At 32.6% G+C, this 21,587-nt stretch overlaps 2 protein-coding genes across 3 annotated transcripts; one reads left to right on the forward strand and one right to left on the reverse strand.

Moving 5' to 3' along the window:
• Positions 1–200: 200 nt before the first annotated feature.
• Bm10394 (Uncharacterized protein) lies at positions 201–4,453 on the forward strand (the record flags this gene model as incomplete). Of its 2 annotated transcripts, none has more annotated exons than XM_043078535.1 (12): positions 201–333; positions 438–581; positions 800–947; positions 1,125–1,221; positions 1,309–1,419; positions 1,537–1,714; positions 2,258–2,430; positions 2,589–2,764; positions 2,976–3,113; positions 3,373–3,533; positions 3,805–3,996; positions 4,395–4,453. In XM_043078535.1, the coding sequence occupies 12 exons, from the start codon at positions 201–203 to the stop codon at positions 4,451–4,453; spliced, it is 1,710 nt and encodes a 569-aa protein (XP_042934469.1). The 2 variants fall into 2 exon arrangements, with proteins under 2 accessions (XP_042934469.1, XP_042934470.1); XM_043078536.1 differs by having other exon boundaries at positions 3,829–3,996.
• Positions 4,454–10,924: 6,471 nt separating this feature from the next.
• On the reverse strand, positions 10,925–15,540 carry Bma-tdc-1 (Uncharacterized protein; the record flags this gene model as incomplete). The annotated part of the gene is made up of 15 exons (XM_001899831.2): positions 10,925–11,013; positions 11,284–11,339; positions 11,463–11,614; positions 11,690–11,826; positions 12,185–12,333; positions 12,461–12,597; positions 12,946–13,064; positions 13,272–13,342; positions 13,586–13,848; positions 14,083–14,193; positions 14,362–14,496; positions 14,654–14,776; positions 14,848–14,961; positions 15,210–15,421; positions 15,513–15,540. The coding sequence occupies 15 exons, from the start codon at positions 15,538–15,540 to the stop codon at positions 10,925–10,927; spliced, it is 1,896 nt and encodes a 631-aa protein (XP_001899866.2).
• Positions 15,541–21,587: the final 6,047 nt, after the last annotated feature.

Raw genomic sequence — 21,587 nt, forward strand, 5'->3', positions numbered from 1 at the left:
AGAAAAATGGAATAAGTTGATGTGCAGATGAGAAGAGTTTGTATTTGTTGTCCAGTATCCCTTCAAACTTAATTTTTTTGAATTGTCTTTTTTAAATATTTTAAATCGTCATGTATGTTTTCATCTGGACCTCTTCTGTTGTAATATTTTAGTTCCAAGGATTAACTTTAGTAAATTAAGAATTACATTCAAGAAGTGTGATGGCTGTACGGTTATTTGGTCGTGCTCGTTTCGTAGACCTAGAAGAAGATGGTAATGCCGTAACAAGCCGTCAAAACACATCCTTTGTTGCGGTTGGCATCACTGCTGATAATTATTCCGTTTGTATTATTGGTAAAGTTTTTTGCTAATCAATTTTTGGTTTTGTGAAGAGAATACAGCGGAGCAAGTAGTTGTTAATATCCAAAAGCATGAGATTTGGTTACGTTAGATTTCAGATGAAGATGAGATTGAATTATGGAGGTGGCCTATTCCGATGCTAAATGTATTTCGATTAGGCACGATGATGTTAGGTTTCCTGGATCGAGAAAATGATATGAAAATTGGAAGTACAAAGATTTTATATTTTCGAAACACCAAAGGTCTGTTTATTTTAATTACAGCTAAGTAATTCATTTGTGAAGAACGATTTGCTACACTGTTTGCAAATAAGTTTACTGCTTACCTCGTATTAGTTATCTCTGAATTATTTATATTTCTTTGGAGCAAGTTTATAAACTAATTGGCCAGGAATCAGTTGTGACACATTATTAATCTTAAACGAAATTGTTTTAGTAGTACTACTATCAAGAAATTTCAGAAATATCTGAGTTTCTGACGGCTTTTAAAATGTGCCAGTCGCTAAAATCCCCACGACCGTTATCACCAGGAAATGATGCTGAAAAAGTGTCAGTATTTGATGCCCGAACCGAACATGCTTCAGCTACACAATATTTTCAGTTCTATGGGTAATTTTTTTTTTTGGAATGCGATATAATTTTTGTGTATAAGAAGTTGAAGACATTGTCATCATGGTAAAAACGGTGCTTCCAATTCTGATGAAGACATCGGGAATGAAGTAGTTTAAGAAATCACAAGGAGATGGATTTTTGATCCACAGAATTAAGAAAGGGAGAACTTTATAGGTATTTATCACAGCAGCAGAACATGATGCAAGATTATGTACGAACGTCAACATATCAACGAGCTATTCACATAAATGCGAAAGATTTCCTTGATAGGGTAAGTAAAACCTCGTAAATTCTTTTGATGGAAGTATAACTAGTTCTCTTAATTTTTTTTTTGTGTGTGTGTATAAATTCTTTCAAGGTAGTGTTGGATGTGGGAGCAGGAAGCGGTATTCTTTCATTTTTTGCAATACAGTCTGGAGCTCGTCATGTCTATGCTGTAGAAGCAAGTTCAATGGCAATACATTGTGAAGTTAGTTTCTTTTTCTTTTTTACATATATATTTGGCAGTAAATAAATAAAAACATGAGAAAAGAAGAAATGAGATACTACTTGTAAATTTTTATTTTTGTAAATTGTAAAATTTTAGGAACTCGTTCGACGTAACAATTTACTTGATAAGATAACAATTATTGCTGGACGAGTAGAAGACATCACTTTACCGGAACCTGTAGATATCATTATATCGGAACCAATGGGATACATGCTTGTAAACGAGCGAATGCTTGAAAGTTACATACACGCAAGAAAATTTCTTAAACCAGGAGGTATATTTCAAACATTCTTGACCTGTACTTTTTCCTTTCTACATACTAAACAAACTCATAAAATATTCATATAGATGCACTGCATCACTGCATTCTTCAAAAAATATCAAGCTCTAATCGCGCCACAGTTAACCTGATGGTCATTTCATCTTATATAAAGAATTTTATTGAAGCAGTTAGTTGCATATTAATCTCACATCATTCTTTTTTTTTTCATAAAAATCATTACTATGTAATAATATCTCATGCTTCCTGTTAAATTCGTGTTATATAATTAGCAGGAATGAATACCGAAGAGATGCTAGTATCGGGAGCATTAAACCATTTTGTTTGTTTGACTTGTTAATAGTTCAGGCTGTTAGCTTAGTTGATGATTATATTGCATGTATTCATGGCAATGTTCTCTTTCAATGTCAAGAAGTTGTTATGATTGTGCGTTATTACTCTTCATTTTGCAGTCATTAAAGTCGCCCTCCAAGAAAGATTTCTTTGCATTTGATGTGCAGTTATTTTTTCTTTCATTTGTTTCTATTAATTTGATAGGTAGAATGTTTCCGTCTCGAGGAGAATTACATATTGCCTTATTCAATGACGAAGCTCTTTACATTGAACAAACATCAAAAGCAAATTTTTGGTGTCAAGAAAGTTTCCATGGTGTCAATTTATCCAGTTTGCGACCTCAAGCACTTGCTGAAATATTTAAGCAGCCAGTTGTGGTAGGTGAAAGTTTATGTCTGAACGTCATGAGGTGGTCCACCATTTTTTCTTTCTAAACAAATATTGTGTATTTTATCAAGTGTCTCCCTCTTCACAGAAAGCAGTAGTGATTATTTGCTGCTGCTTATTTTCTTTTTGTTAGAATTGTTCCTTTCAGGATACGTGGCATGTAAACTGTCTAATGTCGGGAAGTGTTAAATGGACCATAGATTTCGAAAAGGATCCCGAGTCATTATTGCATAAAATCCATGTGCCATTTGAATTCCAGGTCGCGAAAGCTGGGCATATTCACGGAATCGCATCTTGGTTCGATGTCGCTTTTATTGGTTCAACGTAAATTTTCATTTTATTATGATACTGATTAAATTTCTCAATTAAAACCTAATATAATACAGAATCTTAGTACACATTTTTGCTTTTTCATTTGTTATTCCCACCAATACATTACTGAGGTTTTAAAGCTATAGTTTTACAAGTTTTGATTTAATAAAAATGGATTATCTGCGAAAACTCATGTTCTAGTCATTTCTAGGCAATTTTTTAGGGAAACAGTTTGGTTGTCTACTGCACCCACAGAACCTTTAACTCATTGGTATCAAGTTCGATGTCTGTTTGACAGACCTTTGATGGTTTATGGTGGCCAAATTGTTCGAGGTGCTATCAGAATGCTTGCTAATGAAAGGTGATCGTGTTTTGAAATCTTGTAGTAGTTTGAATATTCAGAACTTGTAGTGGAATTCAAAATATCAGTTTACTTCTTTTGTTTACGGTGGAGGAAGCATTTCATGAAAAAGTGAAGTTGGATGAAGATGAAATATGATTAGAGAGAAATAAATCAAATATAAAAATTAGGTAGATTATGTTATGAAAATTGTGCTCTACAACCATATTTCCTGATGTTTTGATTAACTGAAATGGAACATGTTAAGCACATCTTCCAGGCAGAGCTATGATGTTGAAATATGGGCAGAACTGGGACATAATCGAGTTAGCAATACATTGGATTTGAAAAATCCATTATTTCGATATACGGGCACTGCAGTCCTTCCTCCTGCCGGTTGTGCTAATGATTCTCCGTCTGACGCTCTGTTGCAGAATGCTGGTGAGAAATTTCAAACTACTAAAACATGTCGACTTTTCACTTACTTCGTGGGCCCGTTTTCGTTGAAAGTGCAGAGTTTCTCTGTATTTGCATGAAATACATTTCCACATACCATATGATTAATATTTTATAAGAGATAACAATTAAATATAGCACTAATAAATACCACATTTGATTTTTGAAAGTATTCATGCTTGAGATTTGCCTTGGATTTGAGCTGAGTACAGTATCTCGAATTTTTTGCTATTAAAAAATCGAAAGTTCAATTTAGGTATATTGTCCAATTTAACAACAGGTCAGATGGATTATGCGGTGCACAACATGATCAATGGTTTTGCTGGTGGTTACTGTAGCACTCATACAAATACAACCAATCCTGGAGCATCTGTTGTTGAACCGCCTATAGCTGTTGCTGCACAGATGATTCATACGCAAGATGTCAACCGCGATATTTTTCGGATACGTAAGTGTGAATACTTAACCATGAAATCGAACAGTGATTCGCCGAAATGTACGAATAAATCACTGATCATTTTCATTATAATGACTGCAAGAATTGAATATCCTCAACAATTCAAATTAGTGTATCGATGCTTGGTTCATACAGGATTTATGTTCCGCATGTGGAACTGTTTTTGTCGCTGTCAATTTTTGGAACATTTTAGGCCTCATATTCATGGGTATAACATTTAGTAAGGAATGGAGAGATTAAAATAAGTTTAAGAGCCAGATGTAATAGCCTAATTATGTCAGGACATTGTTTAGATATAGGATTTTTTTGGCTGGACACATCGATTATATTACTTCAAATTTCGGTTGCATACAAAACTGTTTGAAACAATATATACATTTTTTTTTCAGTCACTCAGTCACATTCTCAAATAATGCAAGGTCAAAATGTTATGCAAGCAGGGCAGTGATTTGTCTACAAATTTTTGGCGCATTTCTTCATCCTTTCAAACTTTCCGATGTTTATGCTAATTACTACTGACATTCATTTTTACTCCATTGTTGTTAGTCATTGAATTAGGACAATTTTGCATTTTTGAAAAATATAGATCTTGTTAAGAACGAAACTGGTTTGAAATTCTAAAAAGTTTTAGCACTTATTACTGCTGTCATGAATTTTTTTAAGCGGACTTAAAGTTGCACTCATTTGAAAGAGTAACAATTGAGAGGGTTTTTTTTTTTCTCGATACAATTTTCAAATAGGGAATAGGTTATGGATTTTACTGAATGATCAGAATGTGAAAGACGTATTAGTGGATCATTGCATTATACATTATATTAATGTAAAATCGTACATTATATTATTAATGTAAAACTTTTATAAACATTCTGCCATTTAGCTTTTGGAATATATATTTAAATATTATTTAGTAAATCTAAGTAAAATAAGAGGATAAAAAAAGAACTGTGAAGTGTGAAACGGATAAACAGCAAAGACTATGTTTGAAATAAGTTTAATGTTGGTGTCTTATTTTTTGAATTCATCTCTTTGTCCTCATTTTTATCCACTTAATTTGCTTAGTAGTTTGTTCCCGAACGATGACTGTTTTGTATGAGGTTTATGCTCTTGTAATTCTGTTATTTTTTAATCTCTTTTCATGACATGCAGAACTGTTGCATCATTAAATCATATTAATTATCGCATGTAAATGCCGTCAATGGACCATGATTACAGTCAATTTACTATTTTCCTGTGAATTTGACATATAGCACTCTATTATCTCAACGATTTCTGGTTGGTTTGTTTTTTATGAGGTCATGCAATCAGAATAAAGAGAAAGTGGCCATCTTTTTGTTACTGGATTCGAAATGACTCTTAAATCTTGGAATATCCAAAGAAATATTCTTGGGTTCTCACTTGCTGTACTTTCTTAGGTGAAATTGCTTAAATGTTTCAGTGTTTTTTCCGAGCTAAATACAGTGTTTTGTTTTGAAAGGCGAGTACCGCTTAATTTTATTTAATAAATCATTAAGGATGCTAATTTAATTTGACTAGTGTCATTACCATTTGAAATTTGTACCTTCTGACTATTGAAGAATTTATTGTGCAAGACTGAATTTTGGGATTAGTCTGTTTTATGTTTTCAATGGATGGTGTCACAAAAGTGGATGGATGTCACATACTATCAGTTTCACTTATTATTTTGCTTACTAGGCACACTTGAAGATAGGTGATAATTTTCTGATCTATTCACAAGAAGTTTTCCCAAAAATAACATGTTCAGGTTTATGGCTCATTTCTCAGAACGTGTGATATTTAGACTGCTGATTATTTAAGAATTTAATGAGAAAACGAAGCTGATATGCTACCAAAAATAATCTTTGTCTTTGCATGGTATTACATTAGAATAACTTGTCTAGGACGTGCAAGAGTTTTACGATCATGACTAGGAGGAATTGTAACATCAGAAGGTGAGGAATTTGAGGATGCGTGTATGGCTAGACACACAAGCGACTGTTGCCGAGTTAACAATATTTTCACACGTATTTCTATTCTTATATATTAAGATTTAAAGTTGGACGTACTATTGTGAGAATACTTTAAACTATAGTACGTCTAATTCTAGTGACTAGACTCAATGTAGAATTTTTGTTACACTTCCGATATTGGTTGCTAGCCGTCGTTTTGATGAGTTTCATTTACTATTCACGAGACTGCAACTGCATTCCGTATTGTAATTTCATATTTTGAAATGAAATGGCATCCTTACATTAGTTATCTTTCGTCCTTGCGAAGGTTCTAGAAAAAGTCGAGAATTACAAAAAATAATATTGTTCTTTACTGAACTGTCGCATTTACCAATATTCAGTCCCAGTCGCTGACAAAAACTTCCATCATCGCACTATAAATTGGTTATCATTTCTGGTGCAGTCGAGCATTCCTTAACTTCAGATTACATCAAAAGAAGACAGCAATTAAGGACAGTGGTCATAAAGGTCAAGTGATACTGACTTGGTTGCTTTGAAATGTCATAATTTCAGTACTTCTAATTAAAAGTTGCACTACTTTGCTCGCAGGTAATTCGGAAGTTTAATATCGAAGCACTTCGTAAATACAAATGAAATAATATCTTATGTGTTATATTTTATAATAATATGCCTGTTCTCTTGGGTGTGCGTTCTTCCCTAAATGCTTTCTGATTTATTCACTTATTAATAAATATGCAAATATCACTAGTGTGCTTTGTTGATCTCTACCACTGTGAAATACAAAGCAGAGTCCTTCCCTAGCCTATGAATTATTTTATTCTATTCTCAAATTCTATCCTCAATGATGTGTTCTGTCTACTTCCTTTATGGATGAGCTTCTGAATGTTAGATAGACGTTTCCATACTGTACAATGTTTTAAGTTAAAACTATTAAGAAATAAATGTCTTAACTAAAAAAGGATAAAAAATTGCCAGAATCAAGAGACCCCTGCAATTTGAAGTAATCTATAAGTAACGTGAACTTATGAGATTTGAAAGAATATCTTCAGACATCTAATTATAGACACTTCAGAAGTGCTGAAGAGATGTAACATATGTTTTGGCTTCACACTTCTGAAATCTCAGTGTAATTTTTCAGTATTGAAGATAACAAAACCATTATAATATATCATTGTAATCTCTCCTAGCCCTTCGTAGTTCATGATTTCCAAGCAAACGATCGTCATAATCATTATATTCCGTTATCGACACATTCGCATTTTTTATATGGTTCCCATTGTTCCAATCCTGAATATTTTCTATATATTGCTTCATTCCTAGTCTCCGTTCTTTAAGCAGTTTCGCTATTCTAGTACTAGTAGTTAAAATTATTAGAAAGAATAGTGCTGGATTATTATGAGAAATACTGTTGGTAAATCTCCTTTTCTAACAATAAATTTATGTGGGTAAGGTAACGAAATTGAATAACTTGAAGTAGCAGAGGCGTTTCTGCATGCTGAAAGTGGGCAGTTGATCGAAACATAACACAAGTCATTCACAGACGTTAAAATAATTAAGAATTATAGACATATTACTGTTAAAAGAAAGAGCGAACTTTGATCATGCAGTACTTTGAACTTAATGTAATCGCTGTAATCGCTTAGAAAATGAAGACTATGTAATCGCTTAGAAAATGAAGCTGTAATGAAGTAACTTTAATGAAGCCTTTACAAAAAAAAATGTAAGCAAAATTCCCTACATCATAGATTCCTTAAAATTACACCGTTGGTAATATTAGCACAGTCGTGATTTACGTATAAGTATAAGTGAACTTCCTTAATATCCCTGCGACGTTTAATTTAATGCTACTTCTTTAAATGAATTGGCAATAATATTACAATCAAATTGTAATTGTCGGATGATGAATATGTGCGTGTGAGGTTGATAGCCTTGTAGCTTTGTTAGACTGATAATATTTGTGTTGAGCATCTCAATAAAATTTTACAAAAGGGAAAAACAACGTTTGTAACTATCTTTTTATAAGCATTCTAAAATATACAAAAGAATATTACTTGGCAATCAATATTTATCACTTATTTTCTTTTTTTTTTTTTTTTGCTAATGAATTAGGTGGGATTACTGCTGGTTCGCTTTACAGCAAAATGCAAAATTCTGCATCCGTAAATTACCAATCAAATTTTCAATGGCAACTACTGATCACAGTGCACTGTATCTATCAGCCAGGCTTGGTGGATGTTGAATACGTTATAACGATCGCTCATGTATAATTTGGAAAAGAATGGATGACAAATAATTCCAGTGTTTCTTTTATACAATATCTGATCGACACATCTCTTGACATATGTTGCCTCGTAAGTAAACTTTCTGGATCAGTTACGAACCAAAGATTGTTTTTGAAACTGAAGATTCATTTACTTTAAAATTCTCATTTAATAATGTTTATTATTTACCCTATAGTTATATTCTACTACTAAAATGCATTAATTGAAAACGTTTTTGCCACAGTTCAATATTCAAAAGCTAAGAAAACAAGAAATCTTTGATATCCTTTGCTTTTTAGATGACATAAGTCCAAAATTTCAATTAACTGCAATCATTAGAAAATATTATTAGATTAAGTGCCATCGTCTGTGCACAGCTATGGTTGTAAAAATCAACTCGTTCAACTTGTTCCCATTTTTGCTTCAGTTCTTTAGCTTTGGCTTTATTAAGAAAATTAATCTTTCAAGAACTTTAGCTGCTTTAGCCTTCCGTATTTCTTGCAATTTTTGTGAATTGCTCAATATACAAACTATACAATACAATTGTCCTTTCATACAGATAGTTATAATCACTGAATCCATTTTTTTCTCGTTTAGTTTTTCTGGATTCATGTCCTTGCCATGGCCAACACATAGCGTTCAGTTATGCTATCCTCTGCCATGAAAACATAGTTTCTTTGGTTTTGGCAATTTCTTATCTGTGGCCCATTTGAAGGCAGTTTAAACACGCTTGGTTCCTCTTAAACGCTCCATTCGTTGCTTCACAGTGGACTTGACACTGGCCACCCAGTGTCCCTTATTGCAGAATGATTACAAAATGGTCTTCATTTAACTGAGTATCAATTTGGATTGCTTTTCTGAGTTTCTTTCTGAACATCGCTATCGCTTGATTCTTGCCATTTTGTTGCAACTGGGCCGAGACTTCCGGGTCGTTGATTTTTTCGTTGTTCCTTGTATTAGGCGCGAGATCGTATCTACTTATTGCGCTTGAGACTTGTCTTTTCAAACAGAAAGCAAATAGCTCAACTTATATGTGTTCGAGAGATCTTGAAGTATGCATTGCTGCCTCAGAGTTACTCCAAAATTTCCTCATTTCCGAAAGCGATAGTTAAAATTATTTTACCGTTGTTTGTGGAGTCGTTTACTCGAGGGCTTACTTCAAGTGATTCGTATGTATTTTACAGCACTTTTTTCATATGTAACCGAGATTATCAATACTTCATTTCTTTAAATTCAGTATTCCACCATCTCTGTATATTGCATTTCCTCTCCTTTTCATGGTTATGGTGAGTCCTTTGCACGAATTCCAGCCATTTATCATTGATACTCGAGAGCTTTCTAACATATAGTTCAGTTATTTTATTTTGTCATTAATCATCCTCTCCTGATTTCCGTACTCTTTCACATTGTTGTTCTGCCATACGTTAGTTAATTGTTCCTAGTATTTTATTTCATGTATGAAGAGCTTCAGAATCTTCCCCTTGAAAAATTGTCGGGAAAGATTTAATATGTTTTTTTTTTTTTTTTTTTGTACGATATCGTGCAATACTGTGCTTATATAATAATATGAAGAAAATGAATGCACAGTAAATATTAAAGGATAGCATGGAATTACGACTGATTTCTCACTAAAATTTGTATTTTCATGTCATTATTGATTTTCCATGGAACTATTGCTATCAGTGGAGTTGCCTAATGTACCGAATTGAATCTTTTGAAACACTTTTTAAATCTTCAAGAGTTCCTCCTCTTCTGGCGATGAACTCTATCTTCACATCGGTTTTTTGTTATACTTGTTTTGCTTACTCGACATATCATTGTAATTATGCGACTTTTCACATTTGCGTTGCACTTTCTCTCTTGCTCAAACTCCAGCGTCTCACTTCACGATCCCACTTGTTTAGATTGAATCGAAGCGTATGCCCACTGCTTCAATCCTTTAAACTATTTACCTATTTAATATCATTAAATACAACTAGTTACATTTCTAAGTTTCATTGATAGTAGCAGTAGTCAAGCGAAAGTATAACAACTTAATGGACATTTAATTAATCTAATATTTACTATCGCCATCTTTTTCTGTTACTGTATAAGTGAATATTACAGGATACCGTAGAAGAATAATCTACTGCCGACATTGTGGGGTTACGATAGCAACAAAAAACATACTATTAAAAAACTTTCCTGCAGTTACATTTCTGCAGGAAAGTTTTTAAGTCAGATGTTGAGCCTAAAAATCATTTTTAATAAAACTTCAAGCTTAGCTTATGCTAAGCCTGATTTTCTTGTTTAAATTGAGATATTGAAAGCTTAGACATATGTATACGCACAGTCATAATCTGTTTATTTCTTGCCACAGGAAGAAAATTTATTCGATAAGAATTGAAATATCTGAACAGCAATTTCTTAATATCATAATTTAGCCATCATTTTCCAGTTGGTATTTCCTCAATAGTGTTTATGTTGGATTTTTATAAATATTGACGTTTTCGGTATCACTGTTACATCTAAAAACATTGTTGTGAGGAATTAATAAATAAGAAGGTTTTCAGTTCCAAATTCATGTTTTAATTTCAGTTAAAGATGAAAGAGATTAGAAAACCATTGAAGAAGCTTTTCGCTTCCTCACAATAACGTTTTCACATGAAGTATGCAAACCAAGTTAATAAAATACTCCCATTTTTTTTAACACTAATAATTTCTGATTGTATTTGAAGAAGCGATAACTTCTTCTTCGTCCACTGATGGTCCAGACGATGAGCTCGCTGTATTCACATTATCTTAAAATATTTTGTAGATTTATGTTTTTTATCTTTTTATCAAACCAAAAATTGATCTAAAGAATTGTATATCAATCATTTAAAAGTTCGTACCCCGCTGGACTTCGAACTATAAATGAAATCAATAAAAAATATACGAAATCAAAAATCCCACTTTTAAGAATAATTACTGAGTTACATACCAAAAAGTTTATTAACAATTACGTAAATTAATTCACTAATTTTTTTTCAAGTAATTATGCTAAATATTAGTTCTAAAAATGTTCTCACCATGTTTGAAATACTTCAAATTAGTCACTTTTATTTTTGTCCTACCAATCGCTTCTCTGCAAATAGTATTTTAAAACTGAAGATTTAATTAGATTAAATATAAACGTACATAAAATCAATTATAATTTAATTTCTCCCATCTACTTGCTAGAATGTCTTTTACAATATAAATGAATAACCGCAACGATAAATCTCGAACAACGTCTTCATTCATTTTCCGAAAACCACCCATAGTTAAATGACGCACAATTTTTGGATTGTAGCACTTTGGATCGGAAACCATCCGGACAAGGAAAGAACGTTTCTGAGACAGTGTTGCCTTCTCTTTTCGCTCCAGCATTTCATTTTTGTTAAGACTCGTCCGGTTCGATAGTTAAAATTGTTTTTTATAAATATGATAAATAACGAATAAAGCGAAAGCTTTTTCCTTTTTCTTATTTTTGAAAAAGAAAGCTAAAAGACTTATCTGTTCGATACACTCTTCTTTCTCTTCCGCGGTTTCCAGTTCTTCATCCTCAGCAAGTGGGCATGAAACCGAATCTTCTGCAAACTTTCAATTAGATGATACAAATTTAATGCTATGACAGCTTTTTAATCAAAACTTCTTTCTGGTCAACACATTTCTTGAATTCCCAAGCTGGTCTCATGGCTCATATAAGGTTATCGTGCTTGATCCAGTTATAACTAATATAGTTCCTTTTCACCAGCTACAAATCGTTTATGAGCTCTTATTATTTTGTCGCTTGTCTATATACTCAACATTTAAGAAAGGGTAGGAAAGTAGGAAGATAGAAAGAGATAGAAAGCTAGATTTTGATTAATTTTAACACGATAAGTTGAAAAGAGCTCCTTTTATTATTTGTTCGTAAATAAAGGTAAAATAGAAAGATGAAAGAGATACGGTAGATATGTCGGGCTGTTTGTGAAATGAAATCGTAAGCAATTTGAATATCTTTTTCAGTGGCATGTTCTGCACAGACACAGAAACGAATCACGAAACGTCCATTTAACGATGCTGGTACCATGTGAATACGGCCAGAAGAATTCAACCTTCAAATATTTAGTTTAGAAGCATATCAAAATGAAGCATTGTTGGTTGGGTAGACTCCTAGATAATATTAGAATTCTGTAAAATATTTGGGTATATACGATGATGATTGCAATAAAATTTGCAAACTTGGTAAGGAGTGCTTGATTCATTTCTTCGGAAGCAACCATACGAAAACAAACTAAACCAAGAATTACATCACCAACAATTTCAAAAATATTATCTGCTCGTATGAGTTGTTCAAATAATTTTGCCAAACGACAGTGCTGCAAATATAGAAAAGAATTGTTAATTGAGATTTAAATATCAAACGTGTTGTGAAGTGAAATTGGTAATAAAATGAAATCGGAGTTTTCGGAAACTCAACTAGATCTTCAACTAATGTAAGATTTTTTTTAGTGCCAAATATTTTAATTTAATCAAATTTCATCTTCTTTTCCTTAGACATCTCCATAGTGATATAAAATCTCCCTCCCAACTCTCTTTTGCACTAGTTCATTGCTTCGTTGTATTCTGACCATAAATGATAAAAAATCAAAAAATGTAGCACCAAACGATTTTAAATGTGACAATTGTTAATCATTTGGACAATAAATAATTGAAAAATGTCAAACTCTGCGGATATAACTTTGCAGTCCTTCCACACCATAAACTCGAATTACAAACCACAGTTTCAATGATCGGAAACGACGACTGAGTGGTATACTCCAGTGACGGTAATCGATTGCTTTGTCTAAACGGTAATTTTGAACAGTATAACAAAAGAATATTAAAATATCAAGGGTGGAAGATCTTAAAGAAAAGAGCACTGTTTTGAAGGTGGCGTAAGATTAGAGCAGAAAAATTTAACACTGTTGTTAATCAGTGTTTCAAAATTTTCTAAGAAATAAGACTTTTATAAGATACTGGAATTTCAGAATATGTCAAGGAAAATCAATACCTGTCCAACTGTGTTGCAAATAAAGTGGATCAACAACTAGCGCTTGCGTCAGTTTGTAACGATCTTTTACCCTAGAAATTTTTTATATTATCTGTAAATAATTCAAAAGGATGTTAAAAAACAATGTAAAGAGTAAACATAGCACAAAAGAAGTGATTGATTTTGTAAATTAAGATTCGTGAATATTGCACGAAGTTAGGAGAACAGCCTGGAAACTCTAGGAATTATTACTTCCTTTCTCACTTTTATGAAAACAAATATTTTGTGATGAAAGTTTGAAAAAGTGCTTTTGTTTAACAGTACAGTGAAATTACCACATTGTGGAACAATCGAAATTGATGAGCATGAATTTATTGGGATTGGTGTTAAAACTCATTGCATATTCGATTCCTTCCATCAGTGGCCGGAATTCTGGACAGATCATCGCACTTCCACCATATGCTCCATCTACGTGTAACCATAAATCATTTTCATGACAGACAGGACCAATTTCGGAGAGAACATCGAACGAGCAGCAAGATGTTGTGCCAAGGGTAGTAGAAACGAAAAATGGTATTAAGCCAAGATTACGATCTTCCTGAAATTGTCACGATTACCTAAAAAAGAGAAAACAAGAATAATCAATTCACTGAAATTGAAGAATCTTAAAGTTTGGTTTCAGTTAATCATAGGTCGAGAATGTCAAACATAAAATATATAAATAAAATTGCAGAACATAAATTATATAAACAAATGTGTAACCATAAATCATTTTTCTGGCAAAAGAGATCAGTTTCAAAGCTTTTTAGGACAAGTTTTTAAGTCATAATACCTCTATCGCTAAACGTAGTGTTTTGCCGCGTAAACGAAACTTTGTGTCAGTATCCAAAATTTTCAACTTGACCATCCCGATCATGCAAGCTTTCTCGACTGATGAATGAGCCTTTAAATCATTTCATTAATCTTTTCAAGTACAAATATCTTAAAAGCGCTGCTAATATTTTCTAAATTAGAATATCAAACTTCAGTTTATATTTAATAGTTTATTTAATTCCAATTATTAAAAAGTCAATTAAAGTAAGCAAGTGAGAAAAGGAAATTGATCAATCACTTCTTTAGAACAGTATGCGACTAATTTTGACAGTAAAAGTCCTTCTTCCACAAATGGAAAACGTTGCCTAAGCTCTTTAAGCACTTCAAATCGTGCTGCTAGTAACGAAACAAAATTGCATTCACTTGCGGAACCCTGAAACATTATGAAAATAAAGGTCGAGTTTTAACAATTGGAGAGTTTAGAAAGTTAAAAATTGTTCCAAGTTATTGTTTGAACTATAAATTTGAAAAACTGTAAATTTCTTTCATATGTAAATTGGTACCACAGCATTCTTCAGGACAAGATTTACCTGTATGACACCGCCACCTTTTCCGTTTTCGGTAAATGGCAAAAAAGCATCTGGCAAACCGATCATTCGACCAAACCAATCCAACATGATTATTTCTAGCTCTGTCATCGCAGGACACGCCGCCTAGAAAAAAATTAATTGTCTGACAAATGATTTTTTATTGTCTTTTAAAGCAAAATAAAATGTAAATTCACCCAGGAAAAGCCAACTGCACCGATGGCATCTGAAATCATATCAGCCAAAAGATTCGGAAAGGCATTTCCAGCCGGAAAGTAGGCATGAAATCGAGGGTGTTGCCAGTGAGTAATCTGAAAACAGGTTTGGAATCAATTTGTTCCTCACAACTTTCTGATATGATTTTTAGTCTACAAACTACGGAAAAATATAAAAATATGACTTTTCCTCTAAAAAACTTTCAAACTAGTTGCACTAAATCTAATGTAATTCGTTATTCTTTTAAAAAGCATTCATTACGGTCACAAAAGACCCTTTCCTGATTAATAATTTCTTGTATTTAGTCCTAGAATAGATTCAAGTGTCATGAAGTTCAATTTACCCCAGGCATAATATATCTGTCGAAATCACTAATAACGTCCTCGAATGCTTCCGCATGTTGAGGTGCCATATTGGGTAACAGATTACGTAGATATCCGGGTTCGATTGCTGGTACCACACGTCTCTTTTGTATATTTTCAATATAATCCGCGATGTAGTCAACTACTTCTTTGCCATATTTTCGGAACTCGGTACTACTCATACCGCCTGTTTCTAGAAAGAGGAGAAAACACTTATGTTAGGCATTTGCTGCAGATACAAGAATTTTAAATAGAGTAGTAACAGATAATTTTACATAACCTACTTTTCGGCTGCCACTTCTTGCTTTCCATTTATGAATTTGAAAATGTTTGCTCCACCGATTCTTCAAGTTATTAATCAGCAAAAGAACAATAGCTAAAAGAATAAGAAGTTGGTTAATTGAATATAAAAGCAAATAAAATCAAGCAAGTTGCTTTCAGTTTATAAAATCCATTAGCCATTTCCCGACCTAATTAAATAGTAAAGAAGGCATCATGAAGAAATCAGAACAAAGCTGCATTTGCATTATCTTCACAAATTAAATATGCTCTCATCACACATCTGTTTCTGACAACTATTTAGATTGCTATCCACGCTCGAAAGCATTTTGACATTTTTATCCAAAATTCATGCTATTTTGGTTCATTTTCTTTTTCTCAAGAAGCTAAAAAACATAAAGATATGGTAGGCCATTCTCTGAATAAGCAATTTTATGAGCTAAAATAAGGTCAGATAGACCAGTCTGAGATACTGTACTCAATATTAGATCAAATCTCAATGCATCAAGATAATATCTTTACAAGTGAACAGAAATTTAAAATAAAATATTTATACAGTGATTTTCCATTCATTATTTTTATTACCGGTCTGAAACAATGTCGATGCATTTTGCATTAATATCAGCTACACAAGAGGAAATCTCCACTGATGCAGCAACGAACAGTTAGGGACAGAAGTTATCTCAAACAAAACTGTTTTCAAAAAACACTGTTTGTTCCAAGTTCACAGCTAAAAACGACTAAATCAGTTCTGTTTAGATGGTAACAACAAAAAAGTCATTTATCTCCTCGCAGATTAATTAATAAGTGTTTTACTTTTATTCACAACTAAGGAAACTATTTATGTCCGAATATATAAAGCCTCTGTGACACATATAATGAAAAATTTATCTATGCAGTCATCCTATTGCTATGACACTAAGTAAAATGTTTTCCAAATAAATATGCAAATTAAATTTATTTTAGATGACGTATTTTGCATTACTTGGCTTATTAAAAGCCAGCTTTCTATTCAAGTTTCAAGCATTGAAATTTATCACGGAAGACATTACAGTTATAAATACTACAGTGCCATTCCTTAATAAAATATCAAAAATCCTTCAATCGTTAAAAACGGCGTACTGCTAAACGTACCTTTTCTAAATATTTGTTTATCACCATTTTTATCACTACTTTTATCATCTTACGTATTGCATTAAAATTCATTGGACTACTCATGTAAATATGAAATATTACTTAAATTATATGCAGGATGCGAATGAAGAAAAAACTGAAGTGAAATGGAATCAGTTCTACACAATCCCTTGAGAATTTATATCTAGACTTGGGTTTTATGCGTATTTTTCCAAGTCTATAATTATGTTCTACTAAAAGTCGACATTATTTGAGGTTTATTCCGAAGAAGACGTTTAATTCCTCGATGTTCAGGGTAATTTGGAAGTAACTTGATAAATCCCGGTTTTGTTATAAGTGAGTTCTTTCCATCGGTGCACGAATGTGAAGCTTGCGAAATATTTGTGAAGAACATTTGTTATATTTTGAGAGTAAAATAAAAGTTAGTATTTCAGTTAATAGTACCTTATAATGGTTGGTTTTGAAATGCAGCCTTGTGCCTTTTGGTTGTTGGCTCAATCTCATTGGCGAACGAAAGAGAAAAATAAATTGGCGAACAACAGGTAAACAACAGTTCATAGAGGAAATAAAGGTCAAGAGCATATGAATAATAGTATATGCTGCAGGAAGTGTCAAGAAGTTTAAAATAAGAAAGAATCGCCCGTTCAATTTGTGCATTTCTTTTGATTGCATACAAAATGAAAGAGATGCTTGTTGATAGGATTGATTTCGTTCCACTATTGACTTTACAATTTTAATAAGCATTTGCAACGGATCAAAGCACAGCTTTCCCCTTGATATCCTTGGCATTTAAGCCATACGATTTCAGTCAAATATTTTTGCACGTTATTATTTTAAGCAAACTAGCACATCATTGATTACAAAATATTAATAGTATCAGTGAACTTATATGAGCTGTGAATCCGAACAGATAAAGTATATACAAACTTGCACATCTGCACTACTACCGAAAGATAATCGAACATTGGCCTTTCTATCTTCTGTTTAATGCGGTCATAACCTCCTTTCTCACCACATCTAAATGACCGTCATTGTGAGGAACACATTGATGCGCACCTGCAGAGACGTCTTCGTCTCCTTCCTTCGAGCACATCGCTGCTGATTTGTTCAAGGACAATCAGTGGATTTCAACTGGAAGTGTGCATTTGTTTATTTGTAAATTGCTGATTTCTCTTTTGTGTAAATTGCTAAGATTTCACCATCTTTGAACGTGATATTATCAGCTTTAATGAAGAAAAGTAGCGCGAATAACGCGAGTTGTGTTGTACCAGTCCAGTTTGTCTCGAATTCTCTCCTCATCTTTTTTACCACATTTCTTTGATTTCTCTTCAATACTTTGCATTAGATAGCATTCGATATCAGTGGCATTTCAAGACCGTCGGAACAAAATATCACTGTAACGGCTTTTTCTGTTAAAAGTTGAAATAATGATCCCACAGTCTTGATATATTTATCTATCAATAGCTGAATCACTCGCTATTACCTACCGTTGAAGATAGAGAAGCTGTGGTTCAATTTAGATAGTGGAGACTATACCTGCTATAACGACTACTTTTTTTTTGTTAAAATACATGAAATACCTTCGACATTCACGTAATATTTTCAAAATTTGTATCTCATCAGCAGTTTGAAAAAATAGTCACATTTATTGTTTAAATCCATACTGTTTCGGATGAAGTAACTTATCTGTGAGAAATAATTTGTTTATCAACAATATGGACTAAGTTTGAAATTATTCAGCTATATGTCATTCAACTTCAACTATATATTTTCTAACTTTTTCTCATTTAGAACAGAGGGGAAGGAATTGAGGAAGTGAAGTGTTATCATTTGCTGATGCAGCTACCGCAATGTAATTTTCTAGTTGAATTTAACATAAATTTTGCGGAGCACGTATATGGAGAAATGGTAATCCAAAATTAAAGAATTATTTCATAGGAAATCCGTTTCTGGTACATTGATGTTAGTATTTTCAAAAGGAGGGGGACAAATCTCAAAAAAAGCATACGAAGACGTCTGAAGAGGTCCATTGGTTCTTTTATTTAATATGCTTTTTTCGGCCTTATGCTTTCTTTCTGCGTAAAACTTTAAAAAACAAAATGAAATGTAACTTCTGTTTATTGCAAAATGAAAATCACGGAAGTAAAATTCGACTTGTATTCGTCATTTAATTTCAATCATGCCACTTGTTAAGAACCATAAAATGCCACATTTAGATTACATTTAATGATATGTTAGAACATCACATTCATATATTCGAGTTAATTAACTCTTTGTAAATAGGTAATCTTCTGAAAGTTTGGTCATTGCCTACTTCGAATTGTTAATACCTGTCAGTACTACCAACCTAAACTAAAGAATATCTTTCAGTAGAATGCTACACCAACCTAAACTAACTAAAAATTAAGCGGATTTAGGGAAGTATCTAACTTTCGATCATTTAATAGAATAATCATTTGAAATTGTTGCGCTAACTTACTTCAGGTCTTTATTTGAATAAAGAGTGGAAATATTTTACACAGAGTCACTATTAAACAATAATTATGGCACAGATTATGTTTCCCATTGCTCAGGGATCATAAAATCAGAAGATGGGGAGTTAATAACAGTGTGTCGCATTAGACCTTCTGTTCTCTGCCTACTACCGCGCTTCAACATTTCAACATTCCTCCGATCGTTCAATTTTTATTATTTTTACCCTTAAAAATGTTGAAACTTCATTGATTCATTTTCTATCTCTTGTCCTCATCTATGGCTTACTTATAATTTACGGAGTTTCGAAGAAACTTCATATTCGATAAAATTTCGAGTAATGATTAAGTGATCCAAATAGACATTATCAAGTAAGATATTTATCAATTAGCCTGAAATTGACCTTATTAGAGCCTCCACAATGATCTCATGTTCTCTGAACACACTGAAGTCTTACACTTTCTGCAAAATTAATAACTGTATATATTATATATAAATAAGCTTCAATTAAACCGCTTTTCGCGCACAGTCATGATTCCATTTCGATTCCATTTATTTGGCATTTCAAATAAAATTTCCAATGCGTAATGATGCGCTCCGTTGTAGCGCTTTATTCTTCCCTGATGATCGTAACAACTCATTGTTCACTTCTCCGATTTCTCTAATTCTCCGTTTAATTTTGTTTGTTCGGCTTTTCAAAATTTTTCTTTGGCTGCTTTCATATTCTTAGGCGAAAGACATTCATCAATTTTTCATGATATTTAGTTCCATTCCATCGTTTAGGCGCAATATAGAAAAGAAATAAGATAACAAATGATTTTCACAAGGCAAAATTTCTACATTTGTAAGAAGAGACATAAGTTGGTAATAAAATATTCTATGTGTTATGGAAATATACTTGGAGTCGTCTTCGATCATTGTTAATTTTTTACTTCCATATTCATCAATGGAGTTAGTAATTGTTGCATTGTATAGAAATAGGGAATGTTTCAATACCAGAAAGCTATTCATCATTTTCTAAGTAGTTTTAGACTACCCCATTTTCTATCCGATCATTTGTCTTGGTGAATATAACTCTCTTTTTTTTTTCTCATCACGGAAAAATTCTTCAAAAATCGGAAATCGACTTTTCATCGATATACCGAAGATGATCTTATTGCTATCCAGCCAACCAGTTATTGATTAACGACATATTCTTTTGAATTTTTGGACAAATAGTTATAACAATATTGACAGTGATAAGGATGACAATAAGTAGATAGTTATGATCAAGACAAATACTATATATATATATATAGCAATATCATAGTTTTTTTTTTTTTCCTGGCCTAATTAAGATTACAGTGAATAACCGATATAAGACGTAAGACGATCGAAGGGTCATCTTTTAAAAACTTCAATGATAAGAAATGAAGGAAATAGTTCTATTTATGATACAGTTAGTTATTTCAAGTTGTACAAAGTTGATATTGGCTTTATTTTGTTCTCTTTGATGGAGCGCATGGATTGGAACATTGACGACGGAAATGGTAAGTTGTTCCGAAAAGGTGAAATGCTGTCAAAAATGTTCACTTCCGGTCCATTTTTGTATGCCGCCAGTTTACGACCAGCAAATAGTTTTTAAACTCTTTTTCTACAATATATGTTATATATGAAAACACCAGTGCTTTTACATACCTCTACTCTATTAGCTAGCATTCATTGATGATACAATGTGTGCTATGTAAATAAATTATCTTTACCAAATGTGTCCTTTAGGAAGTGAAGATAGTAAAAGTTAAGTTGAAGTGTCATTCAACGGATTTTGATAAACAGATTGCATTCTCAGAATTATTTATTATAACTATTTATTCACATCCTGCAGTTAGAGTTGTTAAATTCTACAAGAGTAACCGGTTTGTTCCACTGTACATTCTCACCCTATTATCGCTTTATCATCACTTCGTAATATTATTACAATTTCTTTACAGATCACGCAATCATCTCATGGAGTACATCATGATCTTATCAGTCAGTAACTTTTCCCCTTTGTCCAAATTTTGCAGGGACCAAATTTCTTTGGAACAGCAATTCGGAAGCAATAAAAAGAAGTTTTGTACAAAACTTCTATGTCCGTAGTAAAATTTCTGGTTGGCATTTAAATAAAATCACGACGGCCGACTTTTTCAGTGCTTTGCAAATATAAAGTAGTCGATAGAATTACGATACATCACTACCTGCCATCGTCCGATTCACGCTTTTACTATTTGTCAGCTCTGTCTACTGTCACTGCACTATCCTAATTCAGTTCAATTTGATTTCATTTAATTTATTAATTCATTTATAAAAAATAGACGGAGTTATTACATCCACTGCGAAATTTGAAATTTACTGCAGCAAGATCGATTCTTACTAATAAAGAAGATTAAAAAATTTGATGTACTGTGATCACAACTATTCTTTAGGACTTTGCATTTCTTTTATTTATTCATATT

The sequence above is a fragment of the Brugia malayi genome (assembly GCF_000002995.4).
Source record: "Brugia malayi strain FR3 genome assembly, contig: Bm_v4_Chr2_contig_001, whole genome shotgun sequence".
Classification (NCBI taxonomy): Eukaryota; Metazoa; Nematoda; class Chromadorea; order Rhabditida; family Onchocercidae; genus Brugia; species Brugia malayi.